The sequence below is a fragment of the Anabrus simplex genome, chromosome 11 (genome assembly GCF_040414725.1).
Source record: "Anabrus simplex isolate iqAnaSimp1 chromosome 11, ASM4041472v1, whole genome shotgun sequence".
NCBI classification, from domain to species: Eukaryota; Metazoa; Arthropoda; class Insecta; order Orthoptera; family Tettigoniidae; genus Anabrus; species Anabrus simplex.
This window is the reverse complement of record NC_090275.1, coordinates 118,227,083-118,245,250: the sequence shown is the minus strand read 5'-3', so window position 1 is coordinate 118,245,250 and position 18,168 is coordinate 118,227,083. Positions and strand designations below refer to the sequence as shown.

General features: G+C 40.0%; 1 protein-coding gene across 1 annotated transcript in view; it reads right to left on the bottom strand.

Moving 5' to 3' along the window:
• Positions 1 to 349: 349 nt before the first annotated feature.
• LOC137502685 (trypsin-like) overlaps positions 350 to 18,168 on the bottom strand; it is a 133,158-nt gene continuing 115,339 nt past the window's right edge. The window contains exon 3 of the mRNA XM_068229627.1: positions 350 to 508. Within this exon, the coding sequence (XP_068085728.1) occupies positions 350 to 508 (159 nt within the window). The remainder of the gene's footprint in view (positions 509 to 18,168) is intronic.

Here is an 18,168-nt window from a genome sequence, read left to right as displayed (position 1 = left end):
CCACGATGAGTTTCAGTTCCATAAAGAGACCAGCACGATTAAAGCTGGCCGCTGTCAAAAAAGCACGTGGCTGTCAGCTTGACAGCTGTCAAAATAGCACGTGGCTCTGTTTACAAACAAGAGCACGTGGTTTTGTTTACAAATATGACCTTGCCAGAGGTCAATGCGATGGAGGCCTCTGCAGTGGAGCCCCCGGTGGCGGTGCTTCCAGAACCATCCACTTATACTACTAAAAACCGACTCTTACCCACTGTGTACGTGTTGCTATTTAGGATGCGAAGACTGGAGAGATTAAATACACGAAGTAATATTAATATGTGTTTTATTCAGGAAGTGAGATGCAAATTCATCACTTGTCTCTCGGCAACGCGCCCACATGCTCCTCTATCCAGTCGATATAGGACGACACTCGGGTGTGAACGTTAGGAAAATAGAGAGTCTTCTTCGCACCCCAGGATACGATCCCAACAACTTCACCGTCCACCACCACGGGACTCCCAGAGTCGCCCTGAAACGAACACACCAAAGTTAAAGTCGAGGACAAGGACAAGACATTAGCATCGTGTAACTGTGACTGTGAAAGGGAGTCAGTGAGATTACGGAACTACCCTGTGACGTTGTGAAAGAAGCGCTCAGATCGGGAGGAGGACCCCGTCCCACGGGCACCTCATGTCACAGTCTCCTGTCTCACAAGGTGGCACTGATGATTACCTCAAGTGGAAGTACAACTAGCAGCCATCGTGCAGAAGGAAAATGGAAGAATGAATATTATAGGAAAAGAGAGGCTGATGTTTGCTTAAGTTATTTCCGGTTTTCCAAGGATATATAATAAATTACTTTCGAAGCACTATGCACCAGTTCCCCGTACTGACGACTATAGAAATTGTAATAGTACACAATACGGTTTTTGAAGACTTGATGAAATGAATTTGATCTTCGAAACATTACCGTTTTGTAAATAAAAAATGAATAATTTTAATTACCATTATTATTTTTTATTCATTCAACGTCGCTAATCGGCCAACTAGGGACCACGATAAGCCTCACTTTATATTCCGGCATTTCTTCATGTTTCGCTTGGTCCACATCGTCTTCATTAGCTCACTGTGTTTAGCAAGACGTCCTTCTTTCCATCTCGCACCAGTTGCCCCTTAATCGTCCCGTAAAGTCCCAGAAGTGTTGTGTTGATGGCTGCTCTGAAAATATTTCGGTCTTGTGCATCTTCTCTTTGTACGCCCAGTTTTTTTAAACCTTTCTTGACATTGCCGTACCAATGAAATTACCGTTTTTGCTTTTGAGTCAAGTATTCGTTTATCGAGAGTAGATCAACCGTCGTATATGACTGAAGAAGCGAACTCTGCCTTTTCGCATTTTGCCCGTGATCGTCTCTAAGAAGTATACTTCTCGCCTGTGTTTTTTACGTACATGCCATCGTTTAGTTTGGGCCTAGTATGGTGTGCAGGATCTTTCTCTCTTTCCTCTTTAATCCGCAAGGTAAACATTTCTCGGGCGGGATAAGGCAGTGGTTTGATGACAGTGTCGTAGTGACGAATTTTCGTGTTCAGAGAAAGGCACTTTTTGTTGTATATGTGGCAGGTGGTTTGAAAAGTGACTTCCAGTTTCTTGATTCTCGCTGCTATGGCCTCTTTGTCAAGTCCATTTTACTGGATCCATTCCCCAAGGTATTTAAATTCCTTACCACGGTTTATCGTTCCATATTTGGTGTTTAGTTGTGCCATCATTACTTCTGTCGTTTGAAAGGACATTTTTAAACCTCTTTTGTTTTGCTACTTCCTTCAACACATTGACCTGGCATGCTGCACTTTCGAAATTTGCTCTCAGCACGGCTACATAATCAGCGAACGCTAAGCAATCCATTTCCACTCCATTTTTCTTTGCCCCAATCCTTAAAGGTTTGTAAAGGTTCCTTTCTTGTAACGACTTTTGGCAATCCAGTATTCCCTTCTCAATTATGCAGTTGAACAAAAGAGGTGACAGCCTATTTCCCTGTCGAACGCCTGTCTTGATCTCAAATGTTTCAGAGAGATATCCTTGGGATTTTAATTTGGGTATGGCATTAGTTAGCGTTGCCCTTATTATGGCCATCAGTTTCTCATCGACCCATTCTTCTTCTTCTTCTCCTGCTTATTATTATTATTATTACTACGGAGCTTCCGTGGAGCATAAAGAGGTGAAAGAAGGTGCTGAGTGGAATGGGTCTATATACTATATCAAAGATTAATTTTATATTTCTCTTTGAATCACAAATATAACAAAATTTTCACTTACTGAAATAACAGGCTTACAGGTACAAATAGCAGTTTAATTCAAGAAAGAAAACCCATGGGTTGAAGATTACAATTACTGAGCTTCCAGTTCCAATTTTACCATTCCCAATACAAAGTGTTCACGAGCACTTGGCTCCAACAGTAAGAATTTACGGCCTTCCATAGGCACCCCTCAATATTACAGCAATCTCACAAAAGAGCTTACATGCTCTCCAACTTGAACGAAGGGGACTGCGCTCCTAATTTCTTGCAGCCTACTCAAGGCAACATTACATAAAAATTCTTACAAATTTCTGGCCTCTCTAGACCCAACCTACAATTTTACGATTTGTACACAGGAGCAACTAGTGCCCAAACTATTGGGCTTTCGTGGAAAAGAAAACGGGCCCGCACACAAAATGTATGGAGGCGTACACTTGCGCTCCTAAATGGGGCTCTCGGCCCGATGAAGCAGAGGCTAATCCCAAGTTATTGAGGTGACTAGAATGAACGTTAATACGCTTTACAGAAAAGAGAAACGGTTACAAAATCGTATACATGGGAGCTCAGGAGAAGAGTTTCGCAAGGAATGTGACCGGGAATGCGTTAGCCCTCGCTTTTCCCCTCGTTCCTGGCTTATCGTCACCAAGCTGGTGTATGTACTTGCGTTTCTGAAAACGTTCGCTCTCGCAGTCGCAGTGTCCTCAGGTAGTCTCTTCCTGCAAGGCACTTGATGTATGCTTGTATATCGCAGGTGGGTAACATTATTAATCTATTAATAGACTACATCTGACCAGCGAAATATTAAGACAAGGCAGTTTCCAACTGGTAATCTAGGTAATCTAGGTTATTTTCCAGTGACACTGGGAATTTATACCATCTTCAATTAGATTTTATCACGGGCAGAATCCATCCTCAAGGTGCAAATCGAAAGAACTTCTGTTATTATTTTTTATTTTAATATATATACTGTATTAATTATTATAATACTTTTTACATATTTTTACAAAATGATCGCCAACGTCCGATGACGGTTACATTACTAGAAGAAGACGATATTTATTTCCTGTATTTCCTATGTAGTAAGTTTCATGAAGTGAACTAAAGGCTGGTCAATTTCATTCGTCAGTGTGCCGAGTTACGAATACATTCTCTCTCAAACACATGTCCCGGCGTGTTCGTTACATGAAGAAAATAATAATAATAAGGTTATCAGAAGATGTCGCTATCTGTAAATTTTGAAGAGTTCTGAACTGTGTCTTTTTCGATTTATTTTTGTTACCTCTGTAGTGAGAAGTGTGAACATTCTCTTCTAGATGGCACGACTGAAGAAATACAACGGTGCACCCTAGTGCGAAATGAAAGAACTTTTTTTTGAAGAATTTTAGTATGCATAAGTTTGTTCTTTGTTAAATTTCTTTTAGTCATTGTTTAGGTTGGCTGTATAACCCTTCTCTTTCCACCAGTTATGAATTCGACCAATGAGTAATTTTTGTAATTAATTTTCCACCAATCCAAGATGTCTTCTTCAGTTTTGACTTGTAATCTTTTGGCCATCCAATAAAATGCTTGTGGGCGGGTGTTATCATTCACGAAACGCCTCGAACTTTCCACAAGGGTATATAAACTGCTGATTTTCGGGTCTCTGCGCCACTTCAGTAACATCTATCATTGTGTAAATTATATAGCAGGGGGCGGGAAGCGCCTCTTTCGTCGGGCAGCGGTTCATCAACAAGGTAATGACCTTTTAATAACTTCTTTTCTTGCCAGCTCAGCAGTTTAACGCTCGGGGCAGGTTCGATACCTTTTATCATGTAACTTTCCTCTAAAATGTAATAGACACTTGGTATATATTCTATCTCTTTAAACTGCAAATTGGGATAGAGAGTGCCTAACCCTCTCGAGCTCCCTTTCATATTGTTTTTGAGGTGACTACGTTTTCTCAACCATTTTTCTTCCTTTCGTAATGTAATAAGTTTTCCTATCGTGTCAACTCTTTAGTATGGGATTAGCCCTTGCATATGCGGCCTAGTGCCAAATAGGTTTTAAATAAAGTGTATTAGGAGTGCAAGGACGCCTCCTCTCAAGTTGGTATTTTGGAGGCCATGTAATTGTCCTGTTTCTTTATTGAGTAGGCCTCAGTAGGTTGGGTATTTTTTTTAACCCCTGTTTTCATGTAATTGGAGGACAGCTTGAAGGTGGAGTTTGGTGTGGCCTTTGATAGGCTGGAACTTTGAGAGCGGGTTGCTCTTCCCAAAAAATAAAAAAAAAATGGTTTCTGTGTGCCTCGAGGAGGCTTTTACTATGTAATTGGGAGCAAGTGCTCTTGAGCATGATTGGGGTCTTCTACCCCTTGGTTGAATCTGGTATACGGGTAAAGTTGGGCTTATAGCTCAAGAATTGTGTGTCTGGCTCTCGGAGCCCAAATCCTGTAACTACTGTAATTGTACATTCTCGATTTGTTGCTAGGCTACTAAGTACCTGTTATATTTGTTATCTCTTGATCTTGAAAAGAAAATATAACCTTGTTAAATTTTAAATTAACTTTAATTTCGTAGATTGAGACCCATTCATCCCCAGCACCTTCTTTCACCTCTAACTACCACGGATAACTCCGAAACAACAACAACAACAATAATAATAATAATAACAATAATAATAATAATAATGAACCAGATTGATTATGTGCGCGTATAACAATTTTATGATTACGATCCAATCATTCAACTCATCCAGACATGCAGTCAGTCATTCACTCATTCAGCCATTCAGTTAATATACACTGACTGACAGAGCAAATGCAACACCAAGAAGGAGTGGTCAGAACTTTATGCCAATTGCAGGGTAGACTGACGTCACTGAGGTATGCTATGATGTGAAATGCGCCGCTGTGCTGCGCACGTAGCGAACGATAAATGGGACACGGCGTTGGCGAATGGCCCACTTCGTACCGTGATTTCTCAGCCGACAGTCATTGTAGAACGTGTTGTCGTGTGCCACAGGGCACGTGTATAGCTAAGAATGCCAGGCCGCCGTCAACGGAGGCATTTCCAGCAGACAGACGACTTTACGAGGGGTATGGTGATCGGGCTGAGAAGGGCAGGTTGGTCGCTTCGTCAAATCGCAGCCGATACCCATAGGGATGTGTCCACGGTGCAGCGCCTGTGGCGAAGATGGTTGGCGCAGGGACATGTGGCACGTGCGAGGGGTCCAGGCGCAGCCCGAGTGACGTCAGCACGCGAGGATCGGCGCATCCGCCGCCAAGCGGTGGCAGCCCCGCACGCCATTCTTCAGCATGTGCAAGACACCCTGGCTGTTCCAATATCGACCAGAACAATTTCCCGTCGATTGGTTGAAGGAGGCCTGCACTCCCGGCGTCCGCTCAGAAGACTACCATTGACTCCACAGCATAGACGTGCACGCCTGGCATGGCATGGTGCCGGGCTAGAGCGACTTGTATGAGGGAATGGCGGAACGTCGTGTTCTCCGATGAGTCACGCTTCTGTTCTGTCAGTGATAGTCACCGCAGACGAGTGTGGCGTCGGCGTGGAGAAAGGTCAAATCTGGCAGTAACTGTGGAGCGCCCTACCGCTAGACAACGCGGCATCATGGTTTGGGGCGCTATTGCGTATGATTCCACGTCACCTCTAGTGCGTATTCAAGGCACGTTAAATGCCCACCGCTACGTGCAGCATGTGCTGCGGCCGGTGGCACTCCCGTACCTTCAGGGGCTGCCCAATGCTCTGTTTCAGCAGGATAATGCCCACCCACACACTGCTCGCATCTCCCAACAGGCTCTACGAGGTGTACAGATGCTTCCGTGGTCAGCGTACTCTCCGGATCTCTCACCAATCGAACACGTGTGGGATCTCATTGGACGCCGTTTGCAAACTCTGCCCCAGCCTCGTACGGACGACCAACTGTGGCGAATGGTTGACAGAGAATGGAGAACCATCCCTCAGGACACCATCTGCACTCTTATTGACTCTGTGCCTTGACGTGTTTCTGCGTGCATCGCCGCTCGCTGTGGTCCTACATCCTACTGAGTCGATGCCGTGCGCATTGTGTAACCTGCATATCGGTTTGAAATAAACATCAATTATTCGTCCGTGCCGTTTCTGTTTTTTCCCCAACTTTCATCCCTTTCGAACCACTCCTTCTTGGTGTTGCATTTGCTCTGTCAGTCAGTGTATAATGTCTAATGTAAGCTAAGGAGAAATATGTTCGGACTCTTAAAACAAATTACACTAATTAATAATAGGAGTACCGGTAAGATACGTGTTGTCCTAGACAATATAACACTGTTAATGTCTAAAACAAAAAGAAATAAAATTAAAAAACTACAATTAGGGATTGGGTGTAGGCTAAATAGTGATTAGGGGTAATTATGATGTTTAACGTAGTAATATATATATATAAGGAGAGCATTCATATAAAAAATGGCAATAAATGATTACTCTGTCCCCAGTTCCAGGAAATCCGGAACTAGGGGATGGGATTATTCTATTCTACTATTCTGTATCACAACGTTCTCGCTTGTGCGTCATGAATTCTGTGCCGCAAGGGTTATTTTACGTGTCGATAAACCTGTCGACACGACGCTGACGTAGTTCAGCACCTTCAGATACCATTGCACTTAGCCGAGGTCGAACCCACAGACATATTGTACGCTCAGAAATCCAGTGCTGTACCATCTGAAATGGGTGAGAGAGGAGGGAATTTATTCATTATTCGACGAGTTAGTTTACTGACGAACTCAATTTTATAGAATTTTATTTAATCACAAAATATTTAAAAATACTATAGGCCTAATTATCTTCATCAATCTTTGTGTCCCTATGTCACTTTTCTTGGTGACACACAAAACTATGAAATAAAATAACATTTAAAAGAATAGTCTGTAGGCCTAAATTAGCTTAATCAATCCTTGTCTCTCTATGTCACTTTTCTTGATAGGCAAAACTATGAAATAAAATAATATTTGAAACAATAGACTGTAGGACTAAATTAGCTTAATCAATCCTTGTCTCTCTATGTCACTTTTCTTGATAGGCAAAACTATGAAATAAAATAATATTTGAAACAATAGACTGTAGGACTAAATTAGCTTAATCAATCCTTGTGTCCCTATGTCACTTTTCTTGATAGGCAAAACTATGAAATAATATAACATTTAAAACAATAGACTGTAGGCCTAAATTATCTTAATCAATCCTTGTGTCTCTATGTCACTTTTCTTGATAGGCAAAACTATGAAATAATATAACATTTAAAACAATAGACTGTAGGCCTAAATTATCTTAATCAATCCTTGTGTCTCTATGTCACTTTTCTTGATAGGCAAAACTATGAAATAATATAACATTTAAAACAATAGACTGTAGGCCTAAATTAGCTTCATCAATCCTTGTGTCTCTATGTCACTTTTCTTGATAGTCAAAACTATGAAATAATATAACATTTAAAACAATAGACTGTAGGCCTAAATTAGCTTCATCAATCCTTGTGTCTCTATGTCACTTTTCTTGATAGGCAAAACTATGAAATAATATAACATTTAAAACAATAGTCTGTAGGCCTAAATTATCTTAATAAATCCTTGTGTCTCTATGTCACTTTTCTTGATAGGCAAAACTATGAAATAATATAACATTTAAAACAATAGACTGTAGGCCTAAATTAGCTTCATCAATCCTTGTGTCTCTATGTCACTTTTCTTGATAGTCAAAACTATGAAATAAAATAACATTAAAACAATAGTCTGTAGGCCTAAATTATCTTCATCAATCCTTGTGTCTCTATGTCACTTTTCTTGGTGACACACAAAACAGTTTCCCTTCTCGTGCATCTTCATCACATTCTTGGATAACATGTCTGATAACCTCACTAGCTTCGCTGTGGATAGTCTTTCCTTTCTTCCGGCAGGGTTCCATAATAGTAATACAAAGTAGTACTATAATAACATAAATGTTTTATAACACAGTTATGTAAGTCTCAATATATAAATCGCTGTTCAACACTTACAACACACAGACAAGATCAACACTAGCGAACTGTTCGACTCGCCATTTGTATCATCAAAGGGAGACTGGCTTCTGGCTGGCTGACGATACTTTTAGGAAGAACCATAGCCGAGACGACAGAGAGAGAAAGCTGCTCCCCCGTATCCCACCTCACGTCCCGCTAGTCTTCTCTTCAGCTCGCATCTGTAGTCACCTCGAACTAAGTTGAAGGGGAACTCGAGAGGGTAACACACTCTCTATCCCCGATTTACAGTTCAAGATGTTATGAAATTTTACATTAGCCGAAAGAAGGTTTACGTTTTGGAAAACAGGAGGTTACATAGTTAGAAATTAGAACCTTCCCCTCGTGTAAGTCTGCGGAGGTAGCTACAGAGAGATATGACTTGTGGCCATTACCTGGGCTGATGAACTGCCTGGCGGAGAATGGGGCGCCCCACCTCCTGTCTTAACACACACTCTCAGAAATTCGGCGTCAAAAGACAAGGCAGCCTGAAAAGCCGCAGCTTATACGCGCGAGGGGACGGTTCGAGAGGGTTCTGGACACACCCCGTCATTTTTATTGGCAAATTAGAAAGGTACAAGAAACGTGTGATTGTTGAAAAATAATCACAGAAAACTCCTGATTGGCCAGATTCAAAAATTGGCGGAATGAGAAAGAAGGGTTGCAAACCTTGAAATAACAAAATAAATGAAAGATAATTTAGTTGAGAAAACATAATAACACAAAACTTCTTTAATTCATTAATTCTTTTACCTTGCACCGAAGTGCATTACCTCAATTTTTGTAATGGGATCTATGGAGAAATGTCTAAACTTCTTGACGTAAACCATTGCTCAGTAATTCAATGGTGACATCTTCTGGTCAATGTCGCAACTTCATGCATTAGTTGTTTCACTCTTTGTATGAGAGATAGCATTCTTTAAGGCGCTTCTTTTAAATGTGCGGAGTTGAGGTGTACCTCCCGGTACAATTATTATTATTATTATTATTATTATTATTATTATTATTATTATTATTATTATTATTATTATTATTATTATTATTATTATTATTATTATTATTATTATTGCTCCGGAGATTTGCTGATCGCAGAGGTGAAAGAAGGTGAAGGGATGAATGGGTCTAACTACAATGTCAAAAATTGAATTTAAAACGTAAACTGAAGGTTATATTTTTGAAAACAACAACTTAACAAATATTCACTTAGTGAGATAGCAATGACATTTCAGGTAAAAAATAGCAATTCAGAAACAAGACTAGAAAAATCCAAGATTTCAGAACTTGAACACTCTTGGGCTTCAAGCCCCTAATTTTACAATTTTTGAGCTCCCTGCTCAAATTTACAGACGAGCACAAATTTGTTCAAAGGGCAGAAAACACCTAATTCACGGAGCACTTGCTTCCCAAAATTACAACATCTAGCCTTCAAGAGGCATCCATTAATCTTACAAAACTTAGAAAAAGAGCTAACAGGCTCTCAGTTTTCCAAGCCTACTCCAGGCAACATAGCATGAAACTCTAATAATCTCTGACCTTACAAGGCCCTATTTACAATTAGAAATCTTATTACACATAGGTATCTTGTACCCAACCTACAGGGCCTTAGTGAAAAATAACAGGTTAAATAAACGACCCGAGTACAATTTGAATGGCGTCGAAGACAGCCTCTAAAAAAGATGTAAAACCTATAGAGAACTTGGCCAACCAAACGGGGGCTATTCCCAAACTACTGATGTAGCACGCGTGGAGATAACTTTAATATATTGGAGAAACAAAAGCGTGGCACCTCTAACCAAGATGAAGGGGAGCTCGAGAGGGTACATTACTCTCTATCTCCGATTTACAGTTAAAGATTTTATGAAGTTTTTATATTAGCCGGCTGAAAGTTTCATATTTAGGAAAACTGGGTTACATAGTTATGATTCAGAAGTTTCCCTCAAGTTAAACTGCGGATGTAGCAAGAAATAAAGATGTTATATGGCCATTACCTTGTCGAAGTACTGCTGCCTGATGAATGAGGCGCCGCCCGCCTCCTGCTTGACACACACACTGAGTAAGATGACGATCAATTGGCCAAGAGACGTGCAAAGCCGCAGATCATTCATGAATAATCAAGGCATGCCCACAGAATTTTATTGGTTGAGCACAAAAGTGACACCCAGAATCAGAGAAGAAGCGTGTGATAGGTGGAAAATTAATTACAGAAATTAGGGACTTGCTAGATTCAAAACTGGCGGAAAGGAAAGATAAATATTGCCAACCCAAAAATAAGTGAACATCAATTAGTAAAAGAAACTTTAAATACAAAACTTCCTTGAATTATAAGTTATTATACCACCCACCAGGTTGCATGATCGTAGTTCTTTGGTAGTGTCATCTAGGAGAGAATGTCCAAACTTCTTGATGAATGGAAAACAAATAGAAATTCACACATTTCAGGACACTTCACAATTACAAAATTATATCAGACTACCAGACGTACCCGTGTTTCGCTACGGAAATCTAAATTTTATACATAATTCTGGGTTATTTAGTGTAAACGTTGTGAGCAAGATGGTATTAAGTTGCATAGCTCTTAACGTTGCCATAGAAGCACGACGGGCAAGTCACCAACGTCTTTTCTCATATCAAGACTGGGTTAGGGAATTTTCATTGTAATGGTAGGCCACTTTGCCTACCGTCAGTCACAATCGGGTTGGGGAGTTTTCATTATAATGGCAGACACTCACTCTCCGCCTGCCTTTATTGATTCTCAGGAATACGCTCTTAGTGGTTTTCCCAACTAAAATGAACATGGGTCATTACAATGACGTCGGTAGGAATGGCGCGATTAAAAGCAATGCCTTCATATGAAATACTCGATCAAATGAAAAACCACACTTTTTTTCACTTTTAACGAATACAATGCTGCCGAACTAACAGTCCAAAGCTACAGAGATGGAATGACCAAGACGCAGACATCCGTGATCTATGAACAATCTTTGTCCTTTTTTCGGCGGGGGGGGGGGTGTTCAAATAATGGATAGTCCCAGGGCAAAAACTATGCCCGTTTACTTATCGGCTTCCTGGGAGTACCCGATGAGTCGGAAAATCTCAATTCACTACACTGGCGGGGGAAAGAACTATCTGACGTGGAGGCAATTTTTCCTCCAAGCCAGAGAAGAAACCACATCTTCGCTGCTAATTTGGAATAAAATTAATGTAGATTTAATGAAAGTGAAGAGGAAGAAGCTTTTCCTAAGAAACGGCTCTTTTCAGGGTTGAATTTTGAGTTATTTAGTGAATTCTGGTACTTTAATTTTTAATAGGGCTAAATTGTAATTACAGATCAGTTCGTACTACTACTCCTACTAACTGAGCCTCTGACTTAAGTGCGCACACTGCTCATTCAAAACAGCGCGTCAGAGTAGGTATCGAATAGCTGGCATACTATGATGAACCAGTGTGTTACGAACCAGCAGTATCAGAAATTGTATGAACCAGAGGATTGGCATGCTAAAGAAAAAAGTTATCTAACTCCTCAGCTATTTCCCGCCAATTTTCAGTTAGGCTGTTATACTCGGTACGCAGCAGTAATTCCATCTATCGGAGTTGAATGTCAGCATAAGAGACAAAGAACATTACAACAAAAACGGTCAGTGTAATGTTATTGTTGATCTATGTTACGCGCTTTCGATATTGTAGGCCGTCACATTATTAATTGTATTCTGGTTCTGAAATACCACTCTTATCATAGTCGGTACGGTAAAACTGAATAAAACATAAATGATCGGAAATTATATTCTCTATAACTTTTGTTATTTAGTACTTTTCCATAGGACCAAGAACATAGGTATTTAAAAAATAAATTTTATGTGCCTTACCCTAAACTACCATTTCACTCAGGGTGAATAACATTGTTTATAGCTTAAACTGTAGTTTCTCATTCCCCGACTGTACATACCGATTTTCATTAAATTCTGTTTACCCATTTTGTCGAGGCTCGGCCTTGATATGGACTTAATAACAAATATTCAAATTCATGAATATCTGTGTTGTCATAGCCAGTACGGTAAAATGCATAAGACGTAAATGATCAGAAATTTAATTCTACATAACTAAAGTATTTATCGATATGACCACTAATAATATAAATATTTGAGAATTGAATTTTAGGCCTTCCCCTAAACTACCATTTTACTCAGCGTGAGTAAAATAACTTATAGCCTAGATTGTAACGGCTCACTCCCTGACTTTACATACCAATTTTTATTAAATTCTCTTTAGCCGTTTTCTCGTGACGCGTGTACATACATACATACATACAGACAGACAGACAGACAGAAATTACGGAAAAGTAAAAACTGCATTTTATTGTTACTGTGGACGTGATCGATACAAAAATACCGTCATTTTCAAATTCTGAGCAATGTACAGACAAAACTCTTATTTTATATATATAGATTTTAGTGGTGACATCTTCAGAGTAAAGTTCTAACTTGTTGTATTATTTGTTTCACATTTAATAGATAGAGGAGTTCATTTAGGCGCTAGATTTAAATGCCCGGCGTTGGGGTGTACCTCCTGGTACTATTATTATCATTTTACGTATTCAATAAATTTCGTGTTTCATGTTTAGGGCTACTGTAGTCACGTCCTAGTTCGAGAATCTCAGAGTGCTGAGTGGCCTAGTAAGAGGTCCCGAGAGTCCGAATAGCAGTTGCTCTGGAGTTGAGGTGGGCATATCGGACATATTCTAAGTCATGGCCCTTATTGTTTTCAAGCCGCTTGGACTGTAATTTCAATTAGTGGCCTCTCACCTTCTCGCTGGAACTACGTATTAGAAGGGTCACATCCTGCTTCACTGTAACTGACCGATCTCATGAGGTTTTAAGCACATCTCGAACCCTTTGAAAGAACGGAATCCATCTCCCCTTTGACAGGCGATGGACTCCTTGGAAACAAATTGGGGAACGAAGTTGAATTCGGAGGGGAGCTGTCAAAATTAGTAGAGCACGTGGTATGCGTTTATCAGTGAAATACAAAAGGCGTTCTCTCTTCAGAACACATGGCCATCTTACGCTCAATCCCCCCTGTATTAAGAACTCTCTTGCGCATTTACACGCGGTTTTGATAGTTTTCCGTTACTGTGTTTCTCCATTTAATGACTTTTCTCTCAAAATAATATCTTCGTGTTTCCCAGTCTTAAATTTAGAGTGAAGAATGTTACGTCGGTGAATGTTTCATCAGTTCAGATGTTACCTAGGGAGCAGCATCACCTGTAGTCTGCTTTAAGGAATGGCGATTGTCTCTGTACGGTGGTTCATCTCAATTCTTCGTAGAAGGTATTTGAGTTATTATGATCCAAACATTTAAATGTACAGTAAAGCACTGTTTATGAAGATGTCAATATGAGACCTACGAGGAAAATTAACATTTTGTCGTTTTACTCCTTCTCCCCATCTACATTCCTCAACATCAAATTTCTGCTTCCCTTCCCATCACACAAACAATAGAATCTCCCATGACCAGAATCAAAGCTCTTCCCATTCCATTATATCCTCACATTTCTTGGACAGAATCCGTGATGGGAATCCTCAGCCATGATTTTCCTTCGCTCTAATTAAGTCCGTAACACTATTGCCTTGAAGAAAGTTAAAGTCTTATTTTCCACGACGAAAATTAACGGAGTCCATAGCGTGTAATTCTGGTAACACGTTAAAATACATTGTAAACAAGTTCAAAAAATAGTGGACCGTAATTTTAAAATGGTATTTGATACACAAATATGTCGGTTTGCATTGATGTAAAAGAGTACATTATGCCTCGTGATGGGGCAGAAGAAATCGTGTCACATCACATACCATACGCACCGCATGTGTAAATCGGGATGTACTAGTCTCATACAAGTTTGGCGAGCGAGAGCAGCGCCCAGCGCTCCAAGGAACAACTTTAGCAAAACATCGAGTCCAAACATACCGCCCACCTAATTCGAACGCGATGTGACAAATGAAGAACATGATATATAAAATATAAAACGCAGAAAGATAAATATAAAATATGAGACTGAACAATTCACTTTCGCTGAATGTTCCTGTCACTGAGTGTTCCAAAGATACTTCAACATAAATATACTTGAATCAAGTCCCTGGGATGGAAAAAACATCAATACATCATTGAATGAGTAGCGGACACAGTACGTTCACTGCTGTTAGGAGTACGGAAATCAACTACTCGCCATCAGATCCGTGGTGGACTTTGATTATCACAGCTAGTTTCCACGAGATAATCATCGTAAAAGTACTGGAATCCCTGCAAAGACATTGGCAACAGCTGTTGCCCATTTACCGTGTTGCTGAAATTGGTTTAAATAGGCAATAGACCACCTCCTCCAGACCTGCTGAACGAACTGTTGTACCATTTGCATTCTGGAACAATCTGTTGATAGGAAGGGGTCAAGAAGTGCTAGAAGAGGACCACCAATCAAGTAATGACCGGGCGTAAGAACCTCAGGGTTATCAGAAGATGAAGGTCGAGACTTCAAGGAGCCTTGAATCTGCATTCACACTGTACACATCTCTTCAACTGTAAGGCACTGGTTACCTATCACACGACGCACGTGGTACTTAGTAGATTTAACTCCGGCTTCCCAAAGTCCTCCGAAATGGGGTGATTCTGCGGGGAAGAAATGTCGGTCAAAACCACGAGTACATGAAAATTCAGACAAATCCCTTTGAAAATTGCTGTCTTTGAATAGAATACACACAGCCTGTGTGGTTTTATTAGCACCCTTAAAATTCGTGCCATTATCACTGTACATATTAAGAACAATCTCAAGGCGTGAAATGAATCGTCGAATTGCTGATAAAAAAGCATCGTGGTCAAATTACTGACAACTTCGATGTGTAGTCATGCAGATGAAAACAGCAGTATATCATTTACCCATCAGCTTGCAGCGTTTCTGAGCGATTCAAATTGTGAAGGGTCCAGTGTAGTCAACTACGCAGTTGTAGAATGGACGCGAGCTAGGAAGTTGTCCCACCAGCTGGCGAGGGGCTGTGACTTTGAAGCGATAACCACTTGTACCTGCATGCACAATCTTCCTGATGATAATTTTACTGTTAATGATCCAAAATTGAGTACGTAGAAATGAATGAATTAACTGAGGTCCCGCATTCGAATGTCTATTGTGCTCATGACTCTTAGGCGGCAAGGTTATTTGATGTTTGTAACCATTATCAAGATGCTGATTGTTAAAGCCTGACGACCGAACTGATGAGACAAGTATTTTCTAAAAGGTAATGTAGGCTAGAAAGTTTACTGTTGCCTTGAACAGAAGAAAGCTTCTCGAGTTTGTTTTGCTCCGAGTGTGACGGAATTAACGTAAATAGCTCCCTTCATGGACATTTTTGGAACTGGGTTTTATTGTGTGATGTACCAGGAAGGCCTAGGTTCTGGCACATATAAATTAAAAACTGTATTTCCGGCATACAATTCCATTCAGATACCTGAACTGCTGTGTGAAAGAATGTTCTAGTACCTACCACACTTCACAAGCAAGTCAAGCAAGGTCAAGTGACGTCACCGCCGCTTACAGCTTACTTCCCCTACAGACGTTTCTAGACTGTTTCATTAACTATTCAAAGCCTGGACCGATTAAAATGAGACCAACCCTAAACTGTAGCTAACATTATGGAAGTAAAACACTGCAAATTTCAAGTAAATCCGTCCAGTAGGTTTCGAAATATAACGATTTAAAGTTTGGGAAGAATGAGCACTCTTCGTCACCTGATTCATAGCGCCACCCACCTGTGTATATATATAGGCCACTGGGCCAAGGCCATGGAGAGAGAGCAGTCTGACACGTGCAGCGAGTACAGTCTCGTCAGTGAAGAAAGTATGCTCCGTCGCGATTCGCGAGGACGTAGTTCCGGCCATGATCGAACGCCGTTGAACTAGTACCGTACGTGAAGTTCCAACACGCCTGTAAAATTCTAGACGTTTCCGTAATATAAAACTTGTGAAATTATTAACTGAATAAGACCATAATTTGGAGTGAGAATTCAAGTATCTGATATTTTACGGACTGGTACACTTTACTAATTTCGTGTAATTGTGAACTATGACGATATCTTAAATCATCATGTGTGGCAAACGGAAATCATTCTAAGTCACATTTTTTTTAACACAGTATAACAGTGAACTGTCTATAACCTTATTTTTTCAACATTTGTTCCATAATAGAACAAGACTTTGCTACTTTTCCCAGTGAACATTCTCGATCTTTCGATCAACACTATAATAAAGTCAGAAAACATTAAGAACTTTTAATAGTTATATTAAATAATTCAGACTAGTTTTATATAAACACGATCATAAAATCACCTTAATCTGCCAACAACAATTGTTCACAATCATATTTTCAGACGTAATCAGTGACGATTATGAGCTGTGTTTTTTGCAGCAAGGACTGTAAATATTAATCTAATATCGTAAAATTAGTGTTAGAACAGAACTGTGTATCACGGCATTGAGTGGTAATAATTTCCGTGATTACTGAATCGACTAGTGCCAATTGAACTTTCCGTGTGCTAATATCACCTCCAAGAGCGACGGAAATCTTGGCGAAATACTACATCCTGCTACATCGAACATCATTTCTTCATCTATGGTACCCATCGAGGAATGTCGACGTGGTCTCTTCACGGAACATCGCCGAGTTCGAGTCTTCATCCGCACTCCGCGGAATGTTCCAGACATCAAGTCTCCAACTTCAACATTCGTAAGCAGATATTTCTATTCAGAGTGAGTAATTACAAACTGACTGAGTTTTACCAAACAGTTAATCCAATACAGTGATATTACCAGTGCTTCGTGTGAATAGTATTCCATAATTTTCTCGTCATATCAAAGAAGTTCACATTTTGTGATACATTTGTTTTCAAAGTTAATAATTAATTAAAATTTACGTAACCTAGACAAACTTTAGGGTTTTCAAGTGCTTTATTATTATTTCTTTCAATCCAAACAAACCAAGAGACACTCAACAAGAATTTAAATATTTTATTCAATTTTTTATGATAAGTGTGTGTATTCATTTTGTGTGATTTAAAACTTTAAGACTGTAGGTGCAAAATTGATATTTTGTGTTTTCACGAGATTTAGAAAGACTGTAGGATATTAATATCCCAAGAAAGATTGATATTTATTTTGGCATTTTCAAACTGACTTCAAGAAGAAAACAATATAAATCTTTGATTTTGACAAATATTGGTGACAGATTTGAGTTCTACTGTAAGATTGCAGGGTGATACATCCTTTGATATTATTAATAAATTTTATAGAAAAAAAAGCATAACCATCTATTATTCGCCCAAAAACACCGAACACTACCTGCGATCCTTCTCATGCCCAAAACCCACAATCATTTCCTGGTACAATGCGGATCATCAAGATGCGGAGTTATTTCATTTTAAATGTGATTTGGAGTTACGAACTGCTTATATTTTCTGCCTCCGGGAACTTGGTTCAACTCATTTGAACTTTACTTGTGTATCGACGGGAATTAATGTTTCAGGCTGTAGGCCTTATCGTGGTGCTGCTCTCTCCCGAAGGGAGCCTGAACTTGCTTCCTTTGCTGTAACTTACTGCGCATTCTGGTCGCACACTTTTTTCCCTAGTGAATGAAACCGAGCCTGTTGATCCTGAAGCGAGCGTTGAGTCTGTCTACTGCGAGCATGGAGGCTGGATGGGCTCTTTATTCACGCCTCACCGTGAATCCATCTGATCCTATGGATCCTGGCTGAGTTCAATGATACGACCGGGTTAATACCCCAAGGACCTTCTTCAAGTTCTTTTGGTCTTCCTTTTCCAGAAACACCTTAGTATATTTGTTTGT